Source organism: Poromitra crassiceps (assembly GCF_964638095.1).
Source record: "Poromitra crassiceps genome assembly, chromosome: 5".
In the NCBI taxonomy this organism is placed as follows: Eukaryota; Metazoa; Chordata; class Actinopteri; order Beryciformes; family Melamphaidae; genus Poromitra; species Poromitra crassiceps.
In genome coordinates this window covers 38,004,235-38,030,256 of record NC_139642.1, presented here as the reverse complement: position 1 = coordinate 38,030,256, position 26,022 = coordinate 38,004,235, and the positions used below count along the sequence as shown (strand labels likewise).

Below are 26,022 nucleotides of genomic sequence, written 5' to 3'. Positions count from 1 at the left end.
AGAGGAAGATATTGAATGTTAGTGGAATGGCTTCAGACAGAGTGAAGTGGATTGGAATGGATTCATGCATCTTGAAACAACGAGCCATGCTTAATATGTGCCAGTGATTTAAGTTTGAGTTTTTTACTGAAATTGAAATTGAGATGGATGTTTGCTGCCACTTCATAGGTGAAATTTCAACATCGACATTACACACACAGACACACACACACACACACACACACACAGACACACACACACACACACACACACACACACACACACACACACACACACACCAATTAGCCGCTGTCATTTTGCCCAGTGAATGAGACCAAGCCTATTATTGGTATCAATATTTAACTTTTTAATCAAAGGTGAATGAAGCTGAACAGCACTGACTGTTCAGTGCCAACAAAGGGGTTGAATTTAGAATAAAAATGAGAGACAATCATAACTGGTTGAACTCGATCCAACTAGTTGATTCAATCCTAGTCTAATTCAATCCTATATTTCCATACTTTGATTGGGGTTTTACATCATTATTATTTATGTGTCGAGTGAGTTGCATGATTTATGAATTGAAAAACACATGATGGACACTGATGTTGAAAGGAAAGATTGACATTGTTCGTCCTCTTCGCTCCACACACAGACTCAAAGGAGTGAAAGAAGTGTGAGTCGTTGACCTTGTGCAAACTTCCCTCAGCGCTCTTAAACAGCTTACGTTTCAGTTCACATGCTGTGCACATGGATGCTTCCTTAATTAATAATCCATATTTTCTTTTTGCTCTTGAGTTACTGTAATTAAAAATCAATCCAGCATCTGTTTGTGTGGTGGACCCTCTGTGAATTGAGGCCAGTAAACAAACTGATTATATTGCTCAGAGGCAAAGGTGGCTGGTAATTGCTTGGTCTTTACTTTTTTGCTGAAAATACATCCGAGCCTAATGCACATTTTGATTTTGCTGTTCAGGCACAGGAGAAGGCTAAAAGGAAACAGTGGTAATATTACAGTAGCACCACCAGTACAGTTTGAATTCTGCATACCGTGAGCAAGCTAATATTGGAGTGCAGCTCACACATTTTCAATAATTCAGAGCGGGCCCATGCCTTGGTTCCGTAGTGTGAGAGAGTGTATAATGGTGGATTGCGTAACCCAGCCAGCAGAGCAGAGCGCAGCAGAGCTGCACTTTGCTTAGCTCAGCTCAGCAGGTGAGGGGCATGGGAAATAGCTCGGCTCTGTGTAAGCTGAGGTAGAAACACTATGAGATGAGATGAGATGAGATGAGATGAGATGAGATGAGATGAGATGAGATGAGATGAGATGAGATGAGATGAGATGAGGGGTGCGAGGCTCTGCAGTGAACTGAAGAGATCAGGTGATCAGTCATTTGCTTAAAGGGGAAGATGTGGAATTTGAGGACTCTTTTCTGTTCTCCTATCGATAGAAAACAGAGAGCTAAACTTGTGATGATATCAGGTTTGAACTCTTATCTGCTGGTCCATAGAAAATTAATTAGGAAAGGGGGTGAATGTGAGCAAACAATATTTTTAATCAACCATTAGAAGTCATCAACTCTTTCAATCTCTCAAAAACCGTGAAGGGGGGGCGGGTTCTGGGAATAATAGTACGTTTAATTAGCTGATACTCTTATCCAGAGTTACATAAATAAATCATAACCACTTTAATTTGAAGACACTAATACATTCACCATAAACTGATGGGCTCATGGTCAAGAAAGATTTGCAGCAGCCACGCTGCATTTGACTTGTGTGCCAATAAATCAGACTTCATATGAAATCTGATGGACTGCTTTACAGCACAAATTACTTTCTGGAACAACAACACACACACACACACACACACACACACACACACACACTTTTCCAACATGTTGATCCTCTTCAGTAAGGCGAAGAGAAAACAAACGCAAACTGAGGAACACATAAAGCATCAGTGTTTATGGAAAAAATAAATACAACCAGTTTCACATTACACGTGACGGACACTCTGCCCTAAGTTGATACAGTGACAATACCATGTCGCACCTTGAACTCATAGGACTCCTCGATGACCACCTCCAGCCGGCTGTGCTCCCCCAGGATCGGCTTCCCCATCTCAGCTATCCTCCTGGCCTCCTCCTCCTCGGCACTCATCTGGCCCTCTGCCGCTTCTGTACGGAGGGGGGGGGGGGGGGGGGGGGGGGGGTAACAGGGAACAAGGATGAAAATAGGAATTATGATACATGTCACACAGATGGATATTCCCTATAAATGAGTGTGAGACAGCATTTTATAGAGCTACATGTATATCACTTATGTGCATTACCTCATGTGTGTCATCCGTTTGTGCGTGTGTGTGTGTGTGTGTGTGTGTGTGTGTGTGTGTGTGTGTGTGTGTGTGTGTGTGTGTGTGTGTGTGTGCGCGTGGGTGTGTGTACGTGTGTGCGTGCATGTGCGTGTGTGTTCTCATGCTGCGTGTGGGGAGGACATGACAGATGGGTGTGTGGGTGTGTGACAGAGATCAGAGGTTGATCCTGGGCAGGAAGGAGCGGATGGAGCGAGGCGGGAAAAGTAGCGTTCAAGACGTAAACAAGGTTTCATTATTGAGGTTCAGGTTGAAAGAGAAAATATATTATTCACTGCTTATTCAACTTCTTTTTTTGGACAATCTAATGTACAGTAGACCCAGTACAATACATATACATTGTATACGAGAAATGCATTATTTTGGATTCGAATGAGAAACCTAATTCGCAAAGTACAAAACACAAGGACTTTTTGAAAGTTTCTTAAGGGGAGCTTATAGTACAGCGATTTATGGTGGTTGCGACCGACCATGATCATATTCCATTGTCGGTGGCAACGATATATATGTTTATACTTCCAGCGACCTGTGATATGTCATCTTTGCGATGATGGTTGCGACCATCGCCAAGACTTAATTTGGATTCAACTTTGACCCCATTGCTGGCTCAAGAAAGTACTGCTAGTGCTTGTTTTTCTACCTCCAAAATCAGCGTCCAGCGATAATGGAACGTAACTTGACCTTCAGCGATGCTCGTCAGGCGATCATAAATTGCTGGACTAAACTGCCCTTTATTCTTATAGTTTTTATGTTGACACCTGCATCAAGAGAAATTCCTTATACATTGTACTTGGCAAATTACTTTTCTGATTGTGATTCAAGATAATACATGGTGTGATGATTCATAATATTTTTTGAATCATGAGGTGCATCATCCAACATCCTCAGTGTTCATCTGTCTATCTACGGTAATCTATCTCTGACCGTAAAAATCAACACTGTGTCGGTATTTATCAGTCCACACAATCAGAGTTTAATTAATGCTTTAGATCATTTTGAACACCCAGCCCAGTCTTATCAGCTATATGTCTGGGCAAACAACTATCATCAACTAAAACAAAATGGCAGCTGGTAAAACAACATGCATCATACAGATCGTCCCATCCCTATAACGTTATGTTAGAGCTCCACGACCAGCGTGCATTGCGTTGTGTTGCGTTGCCATCAGCGTTGCTCCAAGATGACGTTCTCCCTGCAGAGCACCTTGACTTTTGAATATATTCACCAGAAAACAATCAGGTCAACTTTATTCCAATGCAGGAGAACGCATGTGTCGGCCATTGAGAATTGAACCTCTGTGACTTTGTTCACTTGGACACAGCCATTGATCGGACGCAACGCAATGCGGACGCAACGCAATGCGGACGCAGCGCGAGCAGTGGAGCACCTTTCAGTGCTGGTAAAGGAATAATTCCTTTGATGGCTGATGGCTGCAGTGGAGCAGGGCCGTAAGTGTTTGAAAGAAAGATGAGGGACAGAGACGGAGGGAGAGCGAGAGAGGGAGAGAGAGGGATGGAGAGGGAGAGAGGGTAAATGCTGACATGCGGTCCTGTTTGAGTTATAGATCCACTGCAGCTGAGTAGCAACAGCAGCTACACCAAACAGAGTGCCTCTTACAGAAGCAGTAGAGACCCAGAGCCAATCAGGGATCACATTACTGCAAAAGCGCGGGGGAGGGCAGGAGGTGTAGTGGCTTGCGTCGCCTCAAACAAAACAAGAGCTTCTGAAACACTTTGAGGATTCTCGCGAAGCTTTTCTTGTGCAGAGTGTTATTTCATGTCTGCTTTAATAAATGTAGTTTTCATGACAGAGAGATAGAGAGAGAGAGAGAGAGAGGTTGGACTGACGTCAGTGCACCCCGCTTGGAGGTGCATCTTGCGCTTTGGCCACACTCCGGAGTAGGTCCATCACATCACAAGTTGGGACATAAAAAATGGTGTGGCCCAAGTCGCCAATGGAAAAGGTCTATAGGGGTCCTTGACGTGAAAAGGTTTGAGAAGCACTAGAGGGCATGCAGGCAGAGATTATAGCCCCCCTCTGTTCAAAAGACAGCAGTGTCTAATTATGAAATGAGTGAAAGCGCAAGGCAGCATATGGCAACTGACCCTGCAGTATTCATTGACACTGTCATAAACACATTCACGCACACACACACACACACACACACACACACACACGCACACACACACACACACACACACACACACACACACTCAAAAATAGAGACACACATCTAGACACAGACAGACAGACATCCACACCTACACACATGAAGAGATAGACACACAACACACGCACGCACCTGCGCACTCACTCACGTACACACACACACACACACACACACACACACACACACCACCTCTTGTAGTTCATGCTGTTCCTGCTGGCTGTGCTTTATCGTGGGGTGTTTCCTCTTAGCAGCAACGCTTTCAGCGGAAACGCCTCCCATGCTGCGAGTCACACATACCCTGCTGACAAGCTGTGTGTGTGTGTGTGTGTGTGTGTGTGTGTGTGTGTGTGTGTGTGTGTGTGTGTGTGTGTGCCATGTGTGTGTGTGTGTGTGTGTGTGTGTGTGTGTGTGTGTGTGTGTGTGTGTGGGAGGGAGGGGGTCCCGCTGGTGCCATCACTCCAGCTGAGTCTCAAGCTTTTTCACGATGGTTTTGCCTGTGAACCGCTTTGGGACTTGGGGGAATAACGATTAGCCAACGAGTGTCAATAAACATTGATAAAAACTGTTGTCGAGTGCGTCGGACCTAACAACAATGGTGACCGCAATAGACGCTACTATTGAGGCTGTTTTAAATCAATTAAAAGTACTAATTACTTTGAAATCCAAACAGCACTCTGCTTTGAAGACATCCATCAGTAAATGGGAGCTAGGGCTCTGTCTGTCTGTCTGTTCCTCTGTCCCATTGATGACATCATCAGTGATGTCATAGATACATTCAACTGGATACGTTGTTGGTTTCTAGTGATTGGTTCAGGAAAATCACATCCCCCTGTTGGATTTCCCCTATGGAAATTGGTTATATATATTATATCAGGCTATAAATGTATAGCTTTTCAATGACTTGGGATTGGATGCACTCCTGTGCTGCAGTTCCACTTTATGACTTACAATGAATTACTTACATGTATTTTTATATAGAAATCATAAATAGTTGGCATTGTACATGGCAAAACGCTGCACGACTATTTCCATAATAAATAAATAAAAACACATTCCAGGCTCACTGTTTACTTCATTCCTCATTCTGTATTCTACATTCCCCATTTTGTATTAAATCCAAGAACAATTTCCATACAAACAAATACTGATCAATCAAACCTTTGCATTACCCTGCTTAGAGCTCTTCTGCCTCCTACACTCGGAGGCTCCAAAATAGTCATAAAAAGCAATGGAATATTCTAGTATAATTTGATATACTGTATATGATGATAAAGCACGGGCCCAGCAGGCTTTCCTTATAAGGCAGTCCATTTGGTTATCAAGGCCATGTGACATATCTGTACTCTGCAGGCAGAACAAGCCTCGGCCAAGCCTTCAGTGTGCCAACTAATGGTCCTACAGTATTAGCTACACTGTGTTCTGGTTCTACTGTGATCCCAATGTAAACAGACAAATACCCCCCTCACCCTCAAGCAAGACTAGGAGAGATGGCAGAAATCAGAGCTAATGCCATTATAATCCCAGGCAGCGTAAACAAAGTCTGTCCACGGCTGAGTAGGAAACCAGAGTGGAAGGAAACAGAGAGAAAATGTTCCATCCATTTAACGTTACTGCAAATGGAATTGAAGATGTTGTATCTATTCAAAGGGAGCTGTACCTGAAAGATAAGAAGCTGAATCCATTCAGAATTGTTGCAATTGAAAATAAAGAAGTTCCATTCATGGCAACAATGAACACTTCTTTGTTTTAACTTACTGTGATGATAAATCCGTCAGGAGCGTTTAAGAGCTCTCATTGGTTAGTTTAACTGTCAATCATAAGCTAGTGTTAAAAGGATAGTTCAGATTTTTTGACGTGGGGTTGTATGAGGTATTTGCTGACAGTCAGTGCACTACATGCAGTATAGAATGCAGCAGGCGTGGTCCCCATTTGGAGAAGTGGAGACCAGGCGTGTCAGGGAAGTGGTGCTTTCTGCTGCTGTGAACAGGGTCACAAGCATATACTGTAGATAAAAAAGAAAAAGAAAACGCTCACCTGGCGTAATCCAAGTCTCCACAAGCCCTGAGATGCCAAGTTGACTTGAAAAGACATTATTTACACCCTGTTTTGAGTTGAAATCTTCTTGCACCACCTGGCTAATTATGATGTTTTGGACTTAACATTATAGTCTACATGTTACAGTAAGATGGAGATTTTGTGCTGTGCAACTATTTAAAGAGGATACAACTTTTCATCTTTTACTTACAACACCTTCAAATGAATGTAAAATCCACTGCTATAGAGAGCCGCAGGAATGAGTCCGGAAGTATACTTCCAGGTTCGTGAGAGAGTCTATTTTTGACTCTCTCATAAAGCTCTTTTTGACACGAGCACTTGCGTGACGCGCTGCGTCGGAGATGCTTCTGGTGTGTCCCAACCGTTAGCCTGAAAAATCACTTAACCCCCCCCCCCCCCCCCTCAGTTGAAGACTGTTTACATTAAATCAGTGAATGAGCAAGCATGCACACTCAGCAAGCTTTTCCTGGATAAAGAGAGGTTAAAAACCCATAACCTCATGGAAGCTGTGGGCGAGAAGCAGGCCACAGAGCTATACGCCTTAGTAAGCATGTCTTTTGTAGGTACTGTAATGTATGTTGCATGGTAGTGGGCTGAATGCAGTGTGTTCTTATCATCGGGAAAACCAACGAGATAGCTGCAGCCCCTGAGGCTGAGTGCTACATTTCTCACTGGATGGGTCAGAATCTCGTTAAAATGTTACTGATAGCAGGAATTTGTTGTGAGAAGATTCTCATTAGTTGTTAGGCTTCAGTTGGATGTGGGCTTTGGGGAGTTATATTTGGATAAGATGTACATTTCCTGACCCAAATCAAGCTCAATATGCTTGGACTAATAGGATGGATCTCCTATATATAATAATAATAATAATAATAATCATTGGATTTATATAGCACCTTTCCAAGGCTCAAAGCGCTGACACAGGATGATTATTCGTTCACACCATTCGTACCGGTGGTTCAGAAGCGTGGCAGCCACACATTGGCGCTCAACGGCCCCTCCGAACCACCATCATTCATGTCTACATTCATACCATTCATGTCTACATTCATACCAATCATACCAATCATACGAGGCAAGGAGGGTTAAGTGTCTTGCCCAGGGACACAACGATTAACAGCTGGGAGGGAGCAGGGATCGAACCGCCAACCCTTGTGTCATTGGCCGACCCGCTCTACCTCCTGAGCTAAAGCCGCCCCCGATATATGAATAGGAATAATCCCATGTGGTTTCTTACCTTGGTTAAGTAGCAGAGCTGTGAAGAGGAGGAGGAAGGAGGAAGGAGGAAGGGAAGATGGATGGAGAAAAGAGAACAGTCAGTAACAGCATATTCAGCCAGACAGCAATAACGTTTCAGAATATATCAAACCACACTTTGGTTCACATTCAGGTGAAAGTATAGTGGAAACACAAACAGAAAGACACGCGCGTGCACGCGCACGCACACACGCACACACACACACACACACACACACACCTACACACACACACACACACACACACACACACACACACACACTCAATGATAGGGAACATTTAAATAATAATAATAATAATAGATCGGACTTGTATAGCGCTTTTCTAAATACTCAAAGACGCTTGAAATCACATGCCTTTATTTGGACAATCAGTAGTTAATGTATTCATATACATTTTCATTTAAGTTACACATACGTAGTTAATACATTTTCATTTAAGTTAGACATATTTATTGTACATACATAGACAGACAGACACCATATTATTCATTATTCAGATAACCGGTAGCCTAGCAGCTTCTTCCTATCTCACACGGTACATCTCAAGTGGTTTTCTTCAAATGGTTCACTGTTTATCTTTTGGCTATTAAATTCCATTCTACAATACAACACGCACAGTTCAGAGAGAGTTTAGGGCTGATAGATTTTAACTACTGTAACTTCACTTAATTAGAAACCTATTTTCTTTCACTCATCTTTCTCCCACACACGATTACTCTCCATCATAAGCAACTGTGGCTCGCTCTCTATCTAACTCCAAGCCTGGTCTATCATTTGATTTACTATTAGCAGTAGCACTCTGACTGCCTCTCTGTCTGCTGTAATTTCCTCATCTCACAGTGTTTCTGTATTCTCTAACAGACTGATTTACTGCTTATACAGTATATTAGGCCGTCTAATCATCAGAGAGAGAGAGAGAATACTGGAAAAGAGTGTTACTGGAAAGAAAGAAAAATATCTGTACTGACCGGAGATTCCTCTCTTGAGCCAGCGGGGTTCCTCCAACACGATGAAGAAGTTCTCATGTTTCTCGTACTCTTCATCATCAATTATCCTGATCTGCAGAGTCTGACTGCACACACACACACACACACACACACACACACACACACACACACACACACACACACACACACACACACACACACACACACACACACACACACACACACACACACACAATAGGATTGTGAGACAACCTTGCAGTATTTTTTGCTGTAAATAAAAGGTGGCGTGTAAAATATTAATTATATAATGGTTCCCAGGTACACACACACACACACACACACACACCTGCACGTAGATGCAGACACAGAGACACACACAATGCGGGTCTCACTCCCTGTTGTTTCTGATCAGGACCAACTGCTGTGTAAATCAGCGCAGGAGGAAACAGGATCAATAATTCAGTCAAAGGTGGGACAGGGGGAGGGAGACAGAGAGCGAGAGAGAGAGAGAGAGAGAGAGAGAGAGAGAGAGAGAGAGAGGGAGAGAGTGAGAGGGAGAGAGGGAGAGATTGGGGAGGTATGAAAGGGTGTAGCTCACTGTGGCTTGGTGAAACTGCCAAGGTTGAAATACAAACTCAAACACTCATTGTTACATTAATATAAGACTCTGGATAAAAGCACTGACTAAAACTGCCATGAAATGGTATAGTGCATATATATTTATACTCCTACTGTACACTCACTGGCCACTTTATTATAATGTTAATACAAAAAGCCAGCTCAGACTCACACTAGAGATCACAATGGTGATATAATGTTGTTTCTCCTGGTCTCCTTGGCTCCATTATCTGTCAGAGTTAGACAGTTCGACAGTTTTCTGAACTTATTTTTGAGTGTTCCAGTGTTCTAGAGTGAATTCAACAGTGAATGTCCCTGCTTCTCCATCATATCCACATCAGCCACACATATGGCCCTCTATCGTTGCAACGGCCTAAAAACTGCGCTTAGTGCCAGGTGCAGCGCAGATTAGTGGGCGTGGACCGGCCTACTCGATATTTTGGTGTCGGCGCTACATGCAGCCTTAAAGGGCATGGTGCAGGTTGGAGACCACATTGCATTAATATGTGGAAGGGGTATATAGCAATGGGATTTGGGGGGAAAATACTTTTTTTCAATCACACATAGCTGCGTTTAGACGTTTGGGGTCATGACCCGAAGGTTGGGAACCAAAGCATGCAGACATGTTGAAGTGGTTTGGTGACTACTGAAAATGAAGAGTAATCTACAAATCAGACTTTCTGTATCAACTCCAATTTGTATTAATTTCTTTTAAGCTAAAAACATCCAACATCATGATTAGTTGTGCTATTACAATCAATGCGGTCACAAAGTGAGGATTTCTTCCAATTTTACTGAACGTGAAGCCCCAGTCAACATTTTTCAGTGTCATGATAGATGATTTAGTGGAGGACTGTAGATGATGAGTCTTTTTCACAGCTCTCCTCTCCATCAGAAATTAAAGTAACATGTCTCTGTTACAGTTATCTGTCACTGTAAATTTAGTGCTAATGTTTTAAAGCATGGAGACAGAGAGGCAGTGAGGAGGCCATGATGGAGAAATGAGACAGTACAGTGTATGCCACAGCTGATGATGTGCATCAGAGAGGGAGGAAAAGGACAGATGTGTAGTGGTGGTGCAGGGCGAACTCATCTAACTCATGTGTATGACACAGTAGGCACTATCACACTGATGTAAGTTACTTGAAATACATACAAACACAATTGCCTGGGTCCAGATACCTTCGAATCCACTCACTCTATCGAGTTGGTGGACATGAGAATGTCATGAGAAGGAAATTGAATGTATAACGAGCTGGCAATTCAGTCTGATATCACGTATACAGACAAATTGATCGCGTTCACAAAACTGGAACAGGGTTTCATTCATATTGATGGGTGTAAGGAAGACATCAAATCAAGGAAGTAAATATGCAGTTTGACATAGACCGTTTCATAACTGGAAGGTCCTATACGTTTGACCCCCCACAGCAGCCAATGTTGTGTCTAACATCTGTCATGTGACTGTGCTGAAGTCCTGCTTCATCCCTCACTGTGAGTCACTTGGGATAAACGTCAGCTATAAATACCTAAAATGTAGTCTTCTTATGGTAATCATGATCTTAAGGTCACAGAGATGAACTTATCATTTACTTCTACATGACTGATGGAATAACAGAGAAAACCAAGGGAAAGGGCAGAGACGTGTTTGCCACAGTAATGAAGGAGCTCAGATAGAGAAGGAAGAAGAGACTTAGCAGGAGAGAACAGCGAGAGAGGAAAATGTCAGTGATGACAATTATGGATGGATCAGAGAGGCGGGGAAGGAGGGGTGTTTGGAAAGACAGAGAATGACTGAGTCAGAGTCAGGCATAATGGGCCTGTAACGGCTGAAAAGCATGGGACATGGAGTCGGGGCGGAGCTTTTTTTTTACCTGCTACCAGAGATGCTCACAAGTCATTTTTTGCAAATCCAAGTCAAGTCTCAAGTCTATGAGCTAGAGTCCAAATCAAGTCTCAAGTCTTTGAGCTGAAGTCCAACTCAAGTCTCAAGATCATTTTATGATCTGCTGGATGCCGGTGTGCTCAGAACACTGCATAGCTAAGATTAAGGAAATTTGTAGAGCAAGGTCAGCTGAACATGTGGAATTTTTGTGTGTGAAAATCTTATGTTATAACCTGTCAAAGTCTGAAATTGTAACCTTTAACTATAGTGCCCCCATCAGGCCGATTGGGGAAATATTTATGGATCTAGTAGTTACCAATATCTGTCATTGGGCCAAATTTGATGTCTCTGCAATGTACCAACTCACAGGAATTTGTGCCAAAGTGGACACCTCAGTAATTCACCCTAAAACGCCTCCTTATGACCATTGACCACGGCTCCACTGTCCCAAATCTCCAGTCTGAGTGGAGTCAGCGTGACAGCAGTGCTTTTCTGATGACATTTCAAGTAGGATATTGAGTTTTGCCAAGTGATAATGCAGTTGGTTATGCATGGTTTGGAAGTGTTGTCTACAGTCAGCCTTCGTTGCCGCTAGTCCTTTGAAGTTGTGTTGGTGTGTCTGCAGTTTTACACTGCCACTGGTTAAGGCACGTAATCCCAATTGACTCCAGTGGAGCTGCTCCAACAACAGGGCTGATGGGAAATGTGGTCTTTGATTTTGAGAAACACACAATACCACTGGTGTGATCAGAGCCCACCAATCATCTCCTCCATTTGTTAACAGTAATTTGACAGTGATTTACGCACAGCACATTTAAAAAGAGAGCGTGCATCCTCAGTCATTCTGCCCTGGATGAATAATGGTGGAAAATAAAAACAAGAGAGACGTTGCTGCAGGAAGAAAAGTAGGAAAGGAGGGATGGAACAGCAAAGAAAAAGAAAGATGAAGTGTGTGCCGTCGCACCAACAAACACTAGAGAGCTATGGAGGCATCAAGCAGGGAGAGGAAGTGAAGGAGAAGATGTGCTGATGCCTAATGTTACACCTGAGCTGTTAAGACTGATTTATGAAGATGTGATGATGCCTATAACGTGAGTAACCTGACGCTGCCAGATGGATGGGTTTGCTTCACATTTGTCATGTTGTGAACTTGTGAACTCAATACCGCCCCATCTGGCGCAATCAGGTTATAACATTACACCTATTAAGACTGATTTATGAAGATGTGATGATGCCTAAAACTGATTTATAGTAGGGGGCTCAACACCTTTGATAAGTGCTTGCTCGACAGAAAATAAAGAGCCATGTGATGTTTGTAATTCATGCTGCTTTCGGCAAATGTTAGGTTAATTTGACTGTTAAGATACAAGCCAAGTAAACTGCATGATACAGAATAATCTTCTCGACCATTGGTTAATGTTTAGCTTTCCGGGACATTTTCGTCTGACCAATAAAGATAGCAAGGACAGTAAACACAGCCTAGGTAGGTACCTGTCCTGTAGATTTGTAGATGTGTCTCAGCCAAACTGAATTGGCTCAGTGGAAACAGAGGGAAATACACAGTGACAACAGACAGAGAGAGGGAGGGAGGGAGCGAAGGAGAGAGAAAAATAAGCATGGAGGGGAAGATGGTGGGTGGGAAGGAAAAAAGAAGAAAGGAGAAAGAGGAGATGAGGGAAGTACAGAGAGAGGGAGAGAAAGAGCGAGAGAGAGACAGCGGGATTTCTAGGGAGTGGCCAGGGGTGGCACTGCCCCCCCTGAAATCTGATTGGCCAGCTCACGTGCCACCCCAAAATCCTGAGGGTGCTGTGGCCGACATTGCTGTTTTTCAGAGGCTGTAGCGGGCTAGAGTGAAGATACTGATATCATATTAAACTAGAAGACCGAAGGCATCCATTGCTACCAACAATGTCATGCTAGTGTGGTGAGAATTTACAAGTTGTTGTAATACCTCCCTCAAGACCTAGAGGGCGCTATCTGTAGTAAACTGCTCTCTAATCTAGGGCTTCCTCTGAAAGGTTATAAACGGATGTGAGTGAGGGATTTCCGGGGTCAGTCACCAGAGACAGGAGGGGAGGGGTGGCTGAACCAAGGGCCCCACTTTGTTTTTTTGTAAATAAATCATTTTATACTTTTTAACTTCTAGTTTATTGGTCTTTATTAAGTAAAAATAGTAATTTTACCACATTAGCTGCTTGGGAAGGGGGCTAAATAACGCTCCAAATTTAGGCAAACTTTTGACAAGGGGAAACCTGTCTACATCCTTCCTAAATTCCACACTCAGTGGCACCCTTCCTTGAAACTGTGCCCCTCCTGGTGCACACTGTGACCCGAGTCAAAATGGCCTGAACGAGAGATGGAGAGAAAGAGAGGGGGGGGGGGGGGGAGAGAAAGAGAGAGAGAACGAGGGAGAGAAAGAGAGAGAGACAACCAGTTTTGTAGAAGTTACTTTCAAAATGTAATATACTACATATTACTAGTTACTTTAATTTGAAAGTAATAAGTTACTTTACAATATTACTGTCTGTGTAGAGTAACTTGTTACTTATTACACTACTTTTGCATTACTCTCACCAAAATAACAGTAGCAGAATGACATCGCCGCCCCGGAACATCCCGAATAGAATAGAATAGAATAGAATAGAATAGAATAGAATGATTTCAACCATCTTGAAGTCAGTGTAAAGTAAACCGTACAAAATTCGAAATGTTATCCTTTTCCTTTGTTATTGCCATCTATAGAGGTTATTTGCATAAAAACACACAATTTGATTAGGAAATGATTGTATCTTCATTTAAATATGTGCTTTGATTAAAAAAAGAAATTACTCAATTTGTAAGTTGTGTTACTTGACAAAGTAACTGGTATAATATTACTGAGTTATATTACTGAGTTACTGCTAAAAGTAAATATATTACCTGTAATATATTACTTTTGTAATGTAATCTTGTCATGTGAATAAGTGAAAATCTGGCCGGTGTGAACATAGTTAGTCTTGGCTCATGCAAATAGTGAAGTTCAATGACGTGAACATTGTCAACAACTAATGCCTAAACAGGAAGCAGCAAACCTCAAATATCGTCACACAAACATGATAGATTGTGAATTGAGTCAGTGTTTAATTCGGCGTGTACCTGATCCGCCAACCAGCACTTATTTCAGTGAGAAATCATATTTTTGAAATGGTGTGCCTCTCAGGCTCATTCCGACTAAAATAATACAGCTATTTATACCAACTGAGACTGGTATAGCGAGTTGAGGGGACAAAATCCAAAATGTAAAGTTTGTACAGAAATAATGAATATGTCATTTCTTAAAGGGAGTTTGGCGTAATACTTTCCCTGGAGAATGCAGAGACCTTCAGATTAATTCAAACTGCTAATACTTGATGGTGTTATTAATGACTCCGGATGAAATTTGAAAGCTCAGCATTCTCGTTACCCTTTAGCTTCCCTTTTTATAAGTCACATTCACATTTATTCACCCAGAAAAAGCTCATATCTCTCTGTATAATATGACCTTTTTCTGCCAGCTGACACACACAGCTGACAGAGTCACTGCAGCAGCTCCACACTTTATACTAAATGAGATGATAAGTTTGAGTCTGAGTCATCTGGTTTGAGGCTTTGGGCGAGGATTAATCATATTCACAAATATTGACATATAGGATCAATTCTGCTTTAAGAGCAGTGTTGGCCCTTTGACAGTTTGACAGGCCGTGAAAAATAATGGGTGGTAAATACTGTAGTTCATAGACGCACGCATGCACAAGCACACACACGCACACACATGCACACACACACACACACACACACACACACACACACGCACACACACACACTCAGATCAGCTTTGTTGAATAATGGATAAGAACGCTGCCTGGCAAGCATTAAAGTGAGAAAGGGGGAGAGAGAGAGAGAGAGAGAGGTGAATGAGGAAAAGAAGATAAGGTGAGTGAAATGAGGTGAAGATGAAAGGAGAAGAGAATTAGAACAAAAGAGAAGAGAGGAGAGGAGAGGAGAGGAGAGGAGAGGAGAGGAGAGGAGAGGAGAGGAGAGGAGAGGAGAGGAGAGGAGAGGAGAGGAGAGGAGAGGAGAGGACAGGGCAGGACAGGGCAGGACAGGGCAGGAGAGGACAGGACAGAACAGAACAGAACAGAACAGGACAGGACAGGACAGGGCAGGAGAGGACAGGACAGAACAGAACAGAACAGAACAGGACAGGACAGGACAGGACAGGACAGGACAGGAGGACAGGACAGGACAGGACAGGACAGAACAGGACAGAACAGAACAGAACAGGACAGGACAGGACAGGACAGGACAGGAGGACAGGACAGGACAGGACAGAACAGGACAGAACAGAACAGAACAGGACAGGACAGGACAGGACAGGACAGGACAGAACAGGATAGGACAGGACAGGACAGAACAGGACAGAACAGAACAGGACAGGACAGAACAGGATAGGACAGGACAGGACAGGACAGGACAGGACAGAACAGGATAGGACAGGACAGGACAGGACAGGACAGGACAGAACAGAACAGAACAGGACAGGACAGGACAGGACAGGACAGGACAGGATAGGACAGGACAGGACAGGACAGGACAGGACAGAACAGAACAGAACAGGACAGGACAGGACAGGACAGGACAGAACAGGATAGGATAGGACAGGACAGGACAGGACAGGACAGGACAGAACAGAACAGAACAGGACAGGACAGGACAGGACAGGACAGAACAGGACAGGACAGGACAGAACAGGATAGGACAGGACAGGACAGGGCAGGACAGGACAGGACAGGACAGGACAGGACAGGACAGGACAGGAGGACAGGGCAACAACAATATGTGACTTTGGGTCCCTCCCCCTCTCTCTTCCCCCCATCCTTCTTCACTGTGGATGATGGCAAATATGGAATCCCCTCCCTCCCAAGCGGCAACCTCGAGGGCTGAAAAATGAAGCCACTGCGGAAGTGCCTTAAACCTGCATTCTTTATAATGGCCAGTAGGGGGTGACTTCACTGTCTGTAAAAAGAAGCCATATTGTATGGAAGTCAATGGGGAAATTATCCTATTTCTTACTTGATTTATTACCTCAGTAAACACTTTACTAATGAGTTTATGGTCTCAATCGCTAGTTTGAAGTCTCAATACAGCATGATTTTGCAATTATGGTACCATTTAGAGTAAAATAGTCAATAAAGCAGACTATTGACTCACGTCGTCTGGTCGTTGGTGAACTCCAGCTCCCCTTGGGCGTCCTCGTAATCCTCTCCTCCCTTGGCGGTCCCGGACTCTGTGTGGTAGGGCAGGATGACAGTGCCGCGGGCGCCAGAGTTCCTCACCACTGTCACCTCCATGGTGCCCACGCTCTCGCTCACCCGCAGCATGCGCTCGCCGAATGTGAAGATGCCAGCGTGGTCGTCGTCCAGGATGGTCACTGTGGCGACCAGCGGCTCCACCAGGCGGCCTTTGGGGCCGGCGCCGGCCTCGTCGCTCTCGAACATCCCCTCAGCATCGCCCACACGCAGGTTCAGCAGCCGCACAAAGAAGTGCTCGTCCTCCTCGAATATGTCATCGTCGATTATACCCACCTGCGGAGGGAGGGAAGGAAGACGTAACAGTTGTTACTCAATTCGTTTGGCCACTTTTCTGCAGTACTGCTGCAGTACTGCCAGTGGGGGGGGGGCTTTTGTTATTTAAATGCTTTCTTTGTTCTTTTCTTCAAAAGCCCCCCCCCCCACTGCAGTGCAAATGTGGCAGTTCAGGGTCAGTTCGGCTGCTGTCCCTGCTGCTGTTCAGAGGCTGCTGTCCCTGGTGCTGATCAAAGACTGGTTTGCAGGATGCAATTGTCTGGAGTTGTGTATGTGTGCGTGTGAATCATGGATGTATTAAAAGAACTGGATAAGGGACCTGCCACGCCCACCCATGCATTCGGACGGAGGTAGCTCATTGGCGCATGAAGCCATCATGGGGGCTTTTTCTTCCTGGTTTTACTTCCTGACTATGCAGCCCAAGGCGAAGTGCGCATGTGTGCCATGACGTGTTCCATGACGTCTCCCACCCCTCCCACCCATAGATTGTATTACAAGAAGAAAATACCCCCGTATACGGTAGGGATGGGCGCGAGTACTCGGGTACTCGAGCACTCGTTCATAACGTCAGTAGTCGAGTAACGTTTCTGCTGTTCGGGTACTCGCCCCACTCCGCACGCCTTTAAAAATGGCCTAGAAGATCTATGCACGCATCGTCATGTGGATCTGGCAGCATGAACTGCACGGGCGTCAAGTCAGCCAGAATGTACAAGTACATCGTCCGCTTTGTTGCTTTCAAAATAAAACGCTTATTGTACCTTATTTATTTTGAGTAATGCGTTACAGCCACAGTTTCACGCCATATAACATCACAACGAGTATTTTGATACAAGGTTTGCTGCTTCATTCGTTGAAATACCTTTTCTCCTCCAACGTGCATTAATAAGCTATTTACTTTTGTTTAAGTAACATTATTTTGAAAGTTTTAACCGGAAGTTTTCCAGCTCATCCCGAAAATGGTGGCTGAAGATATGCTCACGAAGGAGACGCAGACTTCTTCATAGCGCACGCCCGATAAAACTCATTCAAAACTTTGCAGTAAACGCTAGTTTACCGACTACACTGTCGTTTCCCATAACGGTAGTCACAAGGAATGTGGAGAAAGAATCACTTTTTGGGAGACAATCGCTTCATGGTGATCACTATTCAGCTGCAGCTCAGCAGCTGTAACGTTAATCACACTGGTCAGTTTTCACTTTTTGGCAGAACACCGGACCTTGTAATCCGTGGATTTACGTTAGTGTAACAGTGATCATAAAGTAAAATGGATGATACTGGACAATAACCTGACATTGCTGGACAATGGACATGTAGGCTATTGGAAATGCATTCGCTTGTTTCACAACTTGTCTGCTCCAAAGCGCTAATGCCATCCATCCAACCATCGGAGATAGGTAGGCTTTAGATGTTCGCGTCACCTAATATCACAGTCAGTCCCTCTCCTGACAAAAAATGCTCCAGGTAGCGCTTTTTCCATGCAAAAATGCAAACGTTATGTGTGAACAGCCCCATATACAGCAAATTACCCCTGCTCAGTCATCATTACCATAGTAATCACACAGCAGACCCCCCCTTCCCCCCCGCGCACGCGAGTGCTCGAGCACTCGTTCATAATATAAGGAGAGTACTCGAGTATTTAAATTGCTTGAAATGCCCATCCCTAGTATACGGCTCTTAGTGGCTTCTGAAGAAAAAAATGCGCCATAAAAAATTACTTGATAATTAAAAGAGTCGTTTTATACTTTGAGTGACACCCGGAAAAAATTCCACTGGGTTTAACAGCTGCCGGAGTCCCCATGCAAGTGGATGGGAATTTTCCTTTCTGGGCTGCATGGCGTCACGTGACTTGCAATACAGAGCTTCGCCAGCATGTTCAAATGGCTTCAAAGCCCAGCGCTATTCCTGGGGGCTTGGTGTGAATGCACGAGCATGGCTTGTGTTGGGGCAAGGGGAGGCAAAAAAGATTTGCACCGGGGCCACTCGCAATGACATTACAGCCTCCCCTAAAATCGTAAAAAGTAATCAACTCAGAAAGTGAATGTTGTGCAGAATTCCAAAAATGGAGATCCCTTGCCACAAGATGCTATGAAAACACATTCTATCACTACTATGTGAACTGCAGTTTCATATTACATTCTGAATTTAAAGTGAGCTGACCCCCACTCTGCCCTGCATGCTTGAGTCTGGAGTGTGTCTGGATCGATGTGTGAGCAGAAACCCAGAGTCGAATCGTGAGGGGCTCAGCCAGGTGCTTCTGCCTTTGTCGTCTCAATTGGATTTTTATCATCTGAACATGACACAGCAAAATTAACTGACAGGCCAGTCCTTACGCTGGCAGACCACAGCCCATAAGTGTCAGGCTTGGCTATGTGATCTGGCTTCGACATATTCTGGATCCCATCTAGTCACGATGCGTACAAGTGATATAAGGAGATGAAGAGGCAGAGTGGGGGAAATGAGATGCGGGTCCTCATCTGCAAGATAATATAAATCAAGTGTTCCTCAAATATGTTTATGGCAGCAATCTAGTGACTAAGGTGAGGGTGACAGTTCTATTCGCCAAGCCTGGATCCATCACCATTAATAGTGAAATTCAAACTGTGTTTAAATAGCAAATATGTGAAAAAAATGAAAAAGCGTGACTTGGTGAATGTTTATCCGTAGAGTGAGAAATCTGCTGTAATCCATCAACTGTATGTCCTGCACTGTCATTTTGCACTGACACTGAGGTGTCAGTATGTACTGTGATACTGAGCTAGACAATTTTATGTGTGTTTATTGTGAATAAAGCATAGAAAGGGATTCTGAATCTGTTGCCAATGCAGATAAAACTTTATTAGGATGAACGAAGGGCTCTACAAAATAGAAAAGTATGAGATTTCATTTCCTTTGTCAGTAGATAAAATGCAATAGATAAATGCAACTGACATAGAAGATGTAACTGAAGCAGTAACTCCCACTTAGACAGCGGAGACTTTTTAGATCGATATCAGTGGCTCTATCTGTCTACTTAAGATGCAACTCAGGCATTTGCTGAATCCAAGTGTAGTGGCGGTTAGGCATGTTTATGCATGCAGAACTTTCCACATACTCCAACCTTGAAGTTCAGCATGCAGAACAGCACCCATCCAGCCAAATGCACTCTAAGGCTGCATTCACAGCGCCCTTTTCTCATTAAAAACAATGGGAAGCAGCGCACAAAAGGCAAAAGAAAACAGGTCCCGAAACACTGACTAAAAGGACTAATATGACTAATATGACTCTGCATCCTGCATTTTGAATGCTGATAACAAGACCTTTCATTGATCATGTCATGCTTTCTCTTTGCAATCAGGAGAGAATAGTGCTGTGAAGGCCATAGAGGTGGTCATACTGTGGAATTGATACAGTGCTGAAAATGGAGTTGGTTCTGGCAAAGTGAGTGAGACATTCACCTTTAATTGGTTTCTCTGATGCTCATCTCTGCACAGTGATCGATGAAACCCAATAGTATTCTGTTGAAATGGATGACACTGACCTTTGCAGTGCATCTCCCCATCCATTTACTCATGTTAAATGTTCCAATTTATAGGCAGCTGTTTTAATGTCCTATCCTCACCACTGCTTCTCTTATAATGAATCTTCAAGCTAGTGCACCACCCCCTCTCACCCAGACCACTTTTTTAAAAATCTCTGATCAAACCTGAGGAGAGATCACCAGCTTACCACTAAACCTCTTTACCTACGTGATAAGAATATCCCTGCTTTTCTAGCTTTTTGCTGGAGTATTGTTACATCATGAAATTTCTAACTTTTTAGACGCTAATTTTACTTTCAATATTGTGCCTTCTGAATCAATGCTCTCCAACTCACTACATCACTATGTATTGGAGCTTTGTCTTATTTACAGCTGTTGGCAAAGCTCTTTTGATGCTACAATGTACACACAGAACACACAGAACACTGTGATCAGAGGGAGTCTCATTTGTTGGAGGAAAAAAAACATGCAATACAGATATAGTTGTTGTTGTTGCTGGTACAGTAGAAGAAGTTTTAGCAGCAGTAACACGACTAGGCGCATTAGTAGTAGTAGTAGTACTACTACTACTAGTAGTAGTAGTAGTAGTACAGTAGTAGTAGTAGTAGTGGTGGTGGTGGTGGTGGTAAACATGTTTCTCCTCAGCCTGTCTCTGTCTGTCCTTGATCTTGTCTTTGATCTGTTGGATATCTGTCCAGGTTTAACAGAGATCGCTCAGGTTTTTCAGAAGACTGCACGATGTTTATGCAGTATCAGAAAACTGAAGCTCCATTCTGCCCTTGCACCTGCTTCATCAAATATCTGATAGGCTACTAATACAATTCGCCCCTATGGATCATTCAAGTTTCATCTCATCTCCTGGGGTCCTCTTTCTGTCAAATTCAACAAACTTGACAATTCTTTTTTAACTTGACGCTGACAGATGGCTTGTTTTCACATAAACCATCTGGGAACAAGACACTTGGGAAACCGTCTCAAAGGGTAAGTGGATGGACTGCATTTATATAGCGCTTTTATCCAAAGCACTTTACAATGTGGCTGCAATCACCCATTCACACACCGAAGGCGGCAAGCTGCCACGCAGGGTGCTGGCACAGCCATCGTGAGCATTTTGGGGTTCAGTGTCTTGCCCAAGGACACTTCGACATCGATCGAACCACCGACCTTCTGATTGGTGGACGACCTGCTCTACCTCCTGAGCCACAACCGCCCCAATGTAGTAATGTAATGTAATGTAATGTAGTGATGAGAGATTGCTGAATAGGTTAATTTTGGTCGATAAAAAAACAAATATATATACATTTTCTGATTTAAAGTTTCCTAACCCCCGCACCCTCTGCCTGTGTAATTTAGCCTGGTAAAACCATCCTGATAACCAAAACTCGCATTCTGTTTCTGTCTGGACTTCCACCCACCCCCAGCCATTTCCTGAAATTACAATGCAAAGTCCAATCCAGGCCCATCAGGCAGCTGCATCGTGCGTCATAGTTGATGACATAACCCGGCCAATCAGAGATGCCGCTGGCACAAGTTCTCCCGCCCACTGAAATGGCTGTGGGTGGCTAGAAGTCCGGACTGATACGTAGAGTGACACAGAATGTGAGATCAGTTATCAGAGTGGTTTTTGCCAGGCTACATGTAATAATCCTCCTCCTCACCTTAATGTCCTTGCGAGTCTCTCCAGGTTTAAACACCAAAGTGCCTTCGCTGTACACGTAGTCCGACCCGGCGTTGGCTGACCCGTCCTCTGTCCTGTAGTCCACATAGAAGGTGTTCTCTTCCAGGCCGCCTGCATAACAGCAATTAATGTCATACCACAAATCTTCAGTTATTACGGTACATGTTTAATACAAATTCAACACATAAATCTGATTGTGGCACACAACAAAATAAGTTATAATAATAATTAGTAACTCTAACTCTAAGCACAAACACAAAAGACTTTACAAAGTAACAATTAAAGCCCCAATTCAGAATTGATATTCACTTTCTTGAAGAGACTGCCTCGCATAGAAAAAAAAGCCTTTATAACTTTTATAATAGCATTTAATTCAGTGTTAAAGAACATTATCAAGGTAATAAAACCCTTGCTGCCCAAAGCAAACTTCTTGAGAACAAATGGACAAAGCAAAAGAAGATAGAAACACTTACATAGATCAAGTTTTATATCCCACTAAATAGTTTTATAGACAATAAATCCCTGATCTGCAGTAAAAGTGCTCATTACATGTACTTTATCTGTTTTTTCACCATCTTAGTTATCTTACGAAGCTTTCTGGGCGAGATCCTTAGTCTGGATCAAAGAGCAGTTCAACCTCTCCATATTCACCTTATGTAGAAGAGACAGTCTGGCTTGAGAGACTAACAGGAAGTCTAAACACAATCGGAACCGATTGTGTTTACACTTCCTGTGGCAGAGCTTATCACCACAGCCTGCTTCCAGTGAGTCACTAGCTTTGACCAGAGACGATCTCTGGTTTGAGCAGGTAAAACAGCCGGCGTTTTGAACAGGAAGTCATAACACAAAGGGGTCAAGTCGGCGGGGCTACATAAGGTGAATAGAACAAGGGCTCCATGCAGCCTTGCAGCGGCCAAGCTGCGTCTGCAAGCGCGCGAAGCAGGCGAGACCTCTAGTGCAAACCAACGAGGCACGGTAGAAATGAGCGCTGCCAGTTGAGCGGGCGAGCTTGCACAGAAAGGAGTACAATTTATGACTTAGCTCTCTGAATTCTGCGAAACGTTATTAGAAAGGATAAAAAGACAAATAAAGGACGAGAAATGAAAGTTCAAATGCAGACAATAATTAGAAAACATGAGAAGAAAGGATTATAGGCACATCAGTCTTCTCTGCTATTTACTTAGGCTATCGTCAATATTAGCTCATTACTTATTCATGCAATTATGATTCTGCCTTCCCTGTGACCCTGGATAGGAACAGGTGGACAGACTGAATGAATGGATAATTGTACCTTGGCAGGCGACAGCCAGAGTCAGAACACCACAGTTCTCCATGCACTGGCTGTGGGCGCTCTCGAAGGCGATGCGGCTGCAGACGGCCAGGTCGTCGTCCTCTGGCACCTCCTCGTCTGGCACCACAGCGCGACGGTGCTGGTCGGCCGCGTGCCTCTTCAGGACGTTACCGGCTCCGATCATCATGCGAGTTGCCTTGAGGGAGAGAGGGAGGAGGCAGGGTTAAGAGATACAGAGAAGGACTGACCTTTCAGGCGACGTAACACACCCACTGTTCGCCATATTGGAGGTCATCAGCTCTCTGAACAGCTGATTGTGTTCCTAACTAATATATATATATATCTCTCTCTCTCTCCACATATATATATGTCATGATGTGTAGCCACATCACATGTCTTGACTGTTTCTACAGCAAATTTTGTGTTTCCACCTCTAACAGAAAACAATGATATGGGGCTTTTCCTTAACATAGCCAACTAAATATAGTCGTTAGTCATTAATCGGTTAATTAATAAATCTTCAGTACTGGCAACAAAGTTTCAATTCCTACATACAGTAGCTCGTACGAAGAATATTTTTACTGTGATTCTTTTCTTTTCTTTTCCGAAATTAGCAGTCCTTTGGAGTGGAGACTAGGATCAACAGGGCTGAAGACAAGATAGACAATACTCTCTCTCTCTCTCTCTCACTCTCTCTCTCTCTCTCTCTCTCATTTATGTTTGAAACATGTAGGCTTCTGTGTACCAATGTACAATTACCACTAGTAAGTAAATCTGTAATTTAGATAGTTTTTTAGATAGTATGTTGTTCTTGCTGATTACAGTGAATTTGTATGTGTGTGTGTGTGTGTGTGTGTGTGTGTGTGTGTGTGTGTGTGTGTGTGTGTGTGTGTGTGTGTGTGTCTATCGTGTGTGTGTGTGTGTGTGTGTGTGTGTGTGTGTGTGTGTGTGTGTGTGTGTGTGTGTGTGTGTGTGTGCATGCGTGCGGTGCGTGCGTGTGTGCATGTGTTTGTGCATGTGTGTAAGTGCTCGGTACCTGAATGCGGTAAAAGGCCCTGCTCTTCTGTTGGTGCAGCAGGGCGTAGTAGTTGGCGAGCTCCACCAGTTGGTCCAGCTCTTTGTCCGGATATTTCTGCTTCAGCTCCTTAATGATACGAATCACCTGCAGACAGACAGAGAGGACAGTCAGTGATTTCCCTAGAAACTAAATTATATCATTGATTTTTGAGAATTCTATCTTCTATCCATTTTTTAACATAGCTACACATAAGTGCTATTAAATGTTGACTTTTGTTCTATATTTTTGGCACACATAGTTATTTTATTTAGTCATGAAGTTCCATTGATTGGCATTTCATAATCAATAAGCTATAATTGCATACACATTATTAATTGGTACAAGTTATAGTTATGTCATAAGGACAGACTCATATACACTACAAAGACAGCATATCTGTCGTGACATTGAGGAGATTTCTCCCCTCTGCTCAAGCCTGGGAACAGTGCATCGTGTTCCATAAACACATACACTAAGCTAATGTTAACTATATACGGTTCAATGCAAACAGTCTAATTAATGACATTATTTATTATTGCATTGAAACGTATAGAGTTAACATTAGCTGGCCCACTCCTATTATAGCCGCAGTGGTGACTAATATTTATAGCTGTTATATATATTATATAGTGGATGAGGGATGGTGAATTCCATTCTACAACAGTCATTTTTCAGCATCTTGCTCATTGATACTTTCACAGCATATTGCTGAGAAACTGATTGTAGCAGCGATCAAACTTGTGATCTTTCCTTTTTGGCATGGTCTTTCGAGTCCCAAGTCACAGCACTTTGGACGAATGGGGATTAGAGGGATTTATAGCCAGGCAGAGACCTTTAATAGACCCCAATCCAGGCTTCAACCATAATAACAAAGTGTACTCTTCCGGTCTCGTGAATGGACGTGGTCATCAGCTTGTGATTGGCTGTCTGTCAATGGTATGAAACTCATTGGCTGACCAGTCTCCTAAATGAGCATGGCAGTTGCAAAACCTCTGTGGCACAGATACAGGAAGTGACTGGAAGTTGGGGTGTCTCTGTATTAAATGTCTCTGTTATAGCTCAGGGTCCAGTTTCATATCCAAATCACTGCTTTACTTTCTTGCATTTCCAAAAGGCACTTCACATGCAGTACAGTATCACTGCTTTCCTACCCTGCCTCTCTCTCTACCTGCCAACACTTGTCACACTGTGTGGGAGGACAGCCTTCATCTCCCTCCTAATGGTCTCTCACTCTAGAGTCTGTCTTTCTGTCTTTCTGTCTGTCTGTCTGTCTGTCTGTCTGTCTGTCTGTCTGTCTGTCTGTCTGTCTGTCTGTCTGTCTGTCTGCCTGTCTGTCTGTCTTTCTTTCTTTCTGTCTGTCCTTCTCCCTCCTGTGGTCTCATTTCCCCTCTGAGACTCATTATTACTTTTTCATCTCTGTCCTGTCATTCATAAACTTTGGCATTTCTTTCTTTCTTTCTTTCTTTCTTTCTCTCTCTCTCTCTCTCTCTCTCTCTCTCTCTCACCTCCTTGCGGCTCTCGTCCAGCTCCTTGGTGCTCTCCACGTTCACCGTGGCACTGTTGGAGTTGGGCAGGGTGCCCCCGGTGGCCAC

At 43.6% G+C, this 26,022-nt stretch overlaps 1 protein-coding gene across 4 annotated transcripts in view; it reads right to left on the bottom strand.

Annotated features, from left to right (window-relative positions):
• slc8a2b (solute carrier family 8 member 2b) overlaps positions 1-26,022 on the bottom strand; it is a gene marked incomplete at its 3' end in the record, with an annotated part of 45,979 nt that overhangs the window by 8,130 nt on the left and 11,827 nt on the right. The window contains exons 4-11 of one of the 4 annotated variants that reach the window (XM_083637929.1): positions 25,936-26,022; positions 24,410-24,535; positions 23,374-23,569; positions 22,063-22,193; positions 16,514-16,887; positions 8,803-8,906; positions 7,813-7,830; positions 2,032-2,156 (exon numbers count right to left, since the gene is read on the bottom strand). The exon at positions 25,936-26,022 is cut by the window's right edge and continues 249 nt beyond it. In XM_083637929.1, coding sequence (XP_083494055.1) covers positions 2,032-2,156; positions 7,813-7,830; positions 8,803-8,906; positions 16,514-16,887; positions 22,063-22,193; positions 23,374-23,569; positions 24,410-24,535; positions 25,936-26,022 — 1,161 coding nt within the window. Of the gene's footprint in view, positions 1-2,031; positions 2,191-7,812; positions 7,831-8,757; positions 8,907-16,513; positions 16,888-22,062; positions 22,194-23,373; positions 23,570-24,409; positions 24,536-25,935 lie in introns of all 4 variants that reach the window. The other 3 variants (XM_083637927.1, XM_083637928.1, XM_083637930.1) reach the window with 3 other exon arrangements.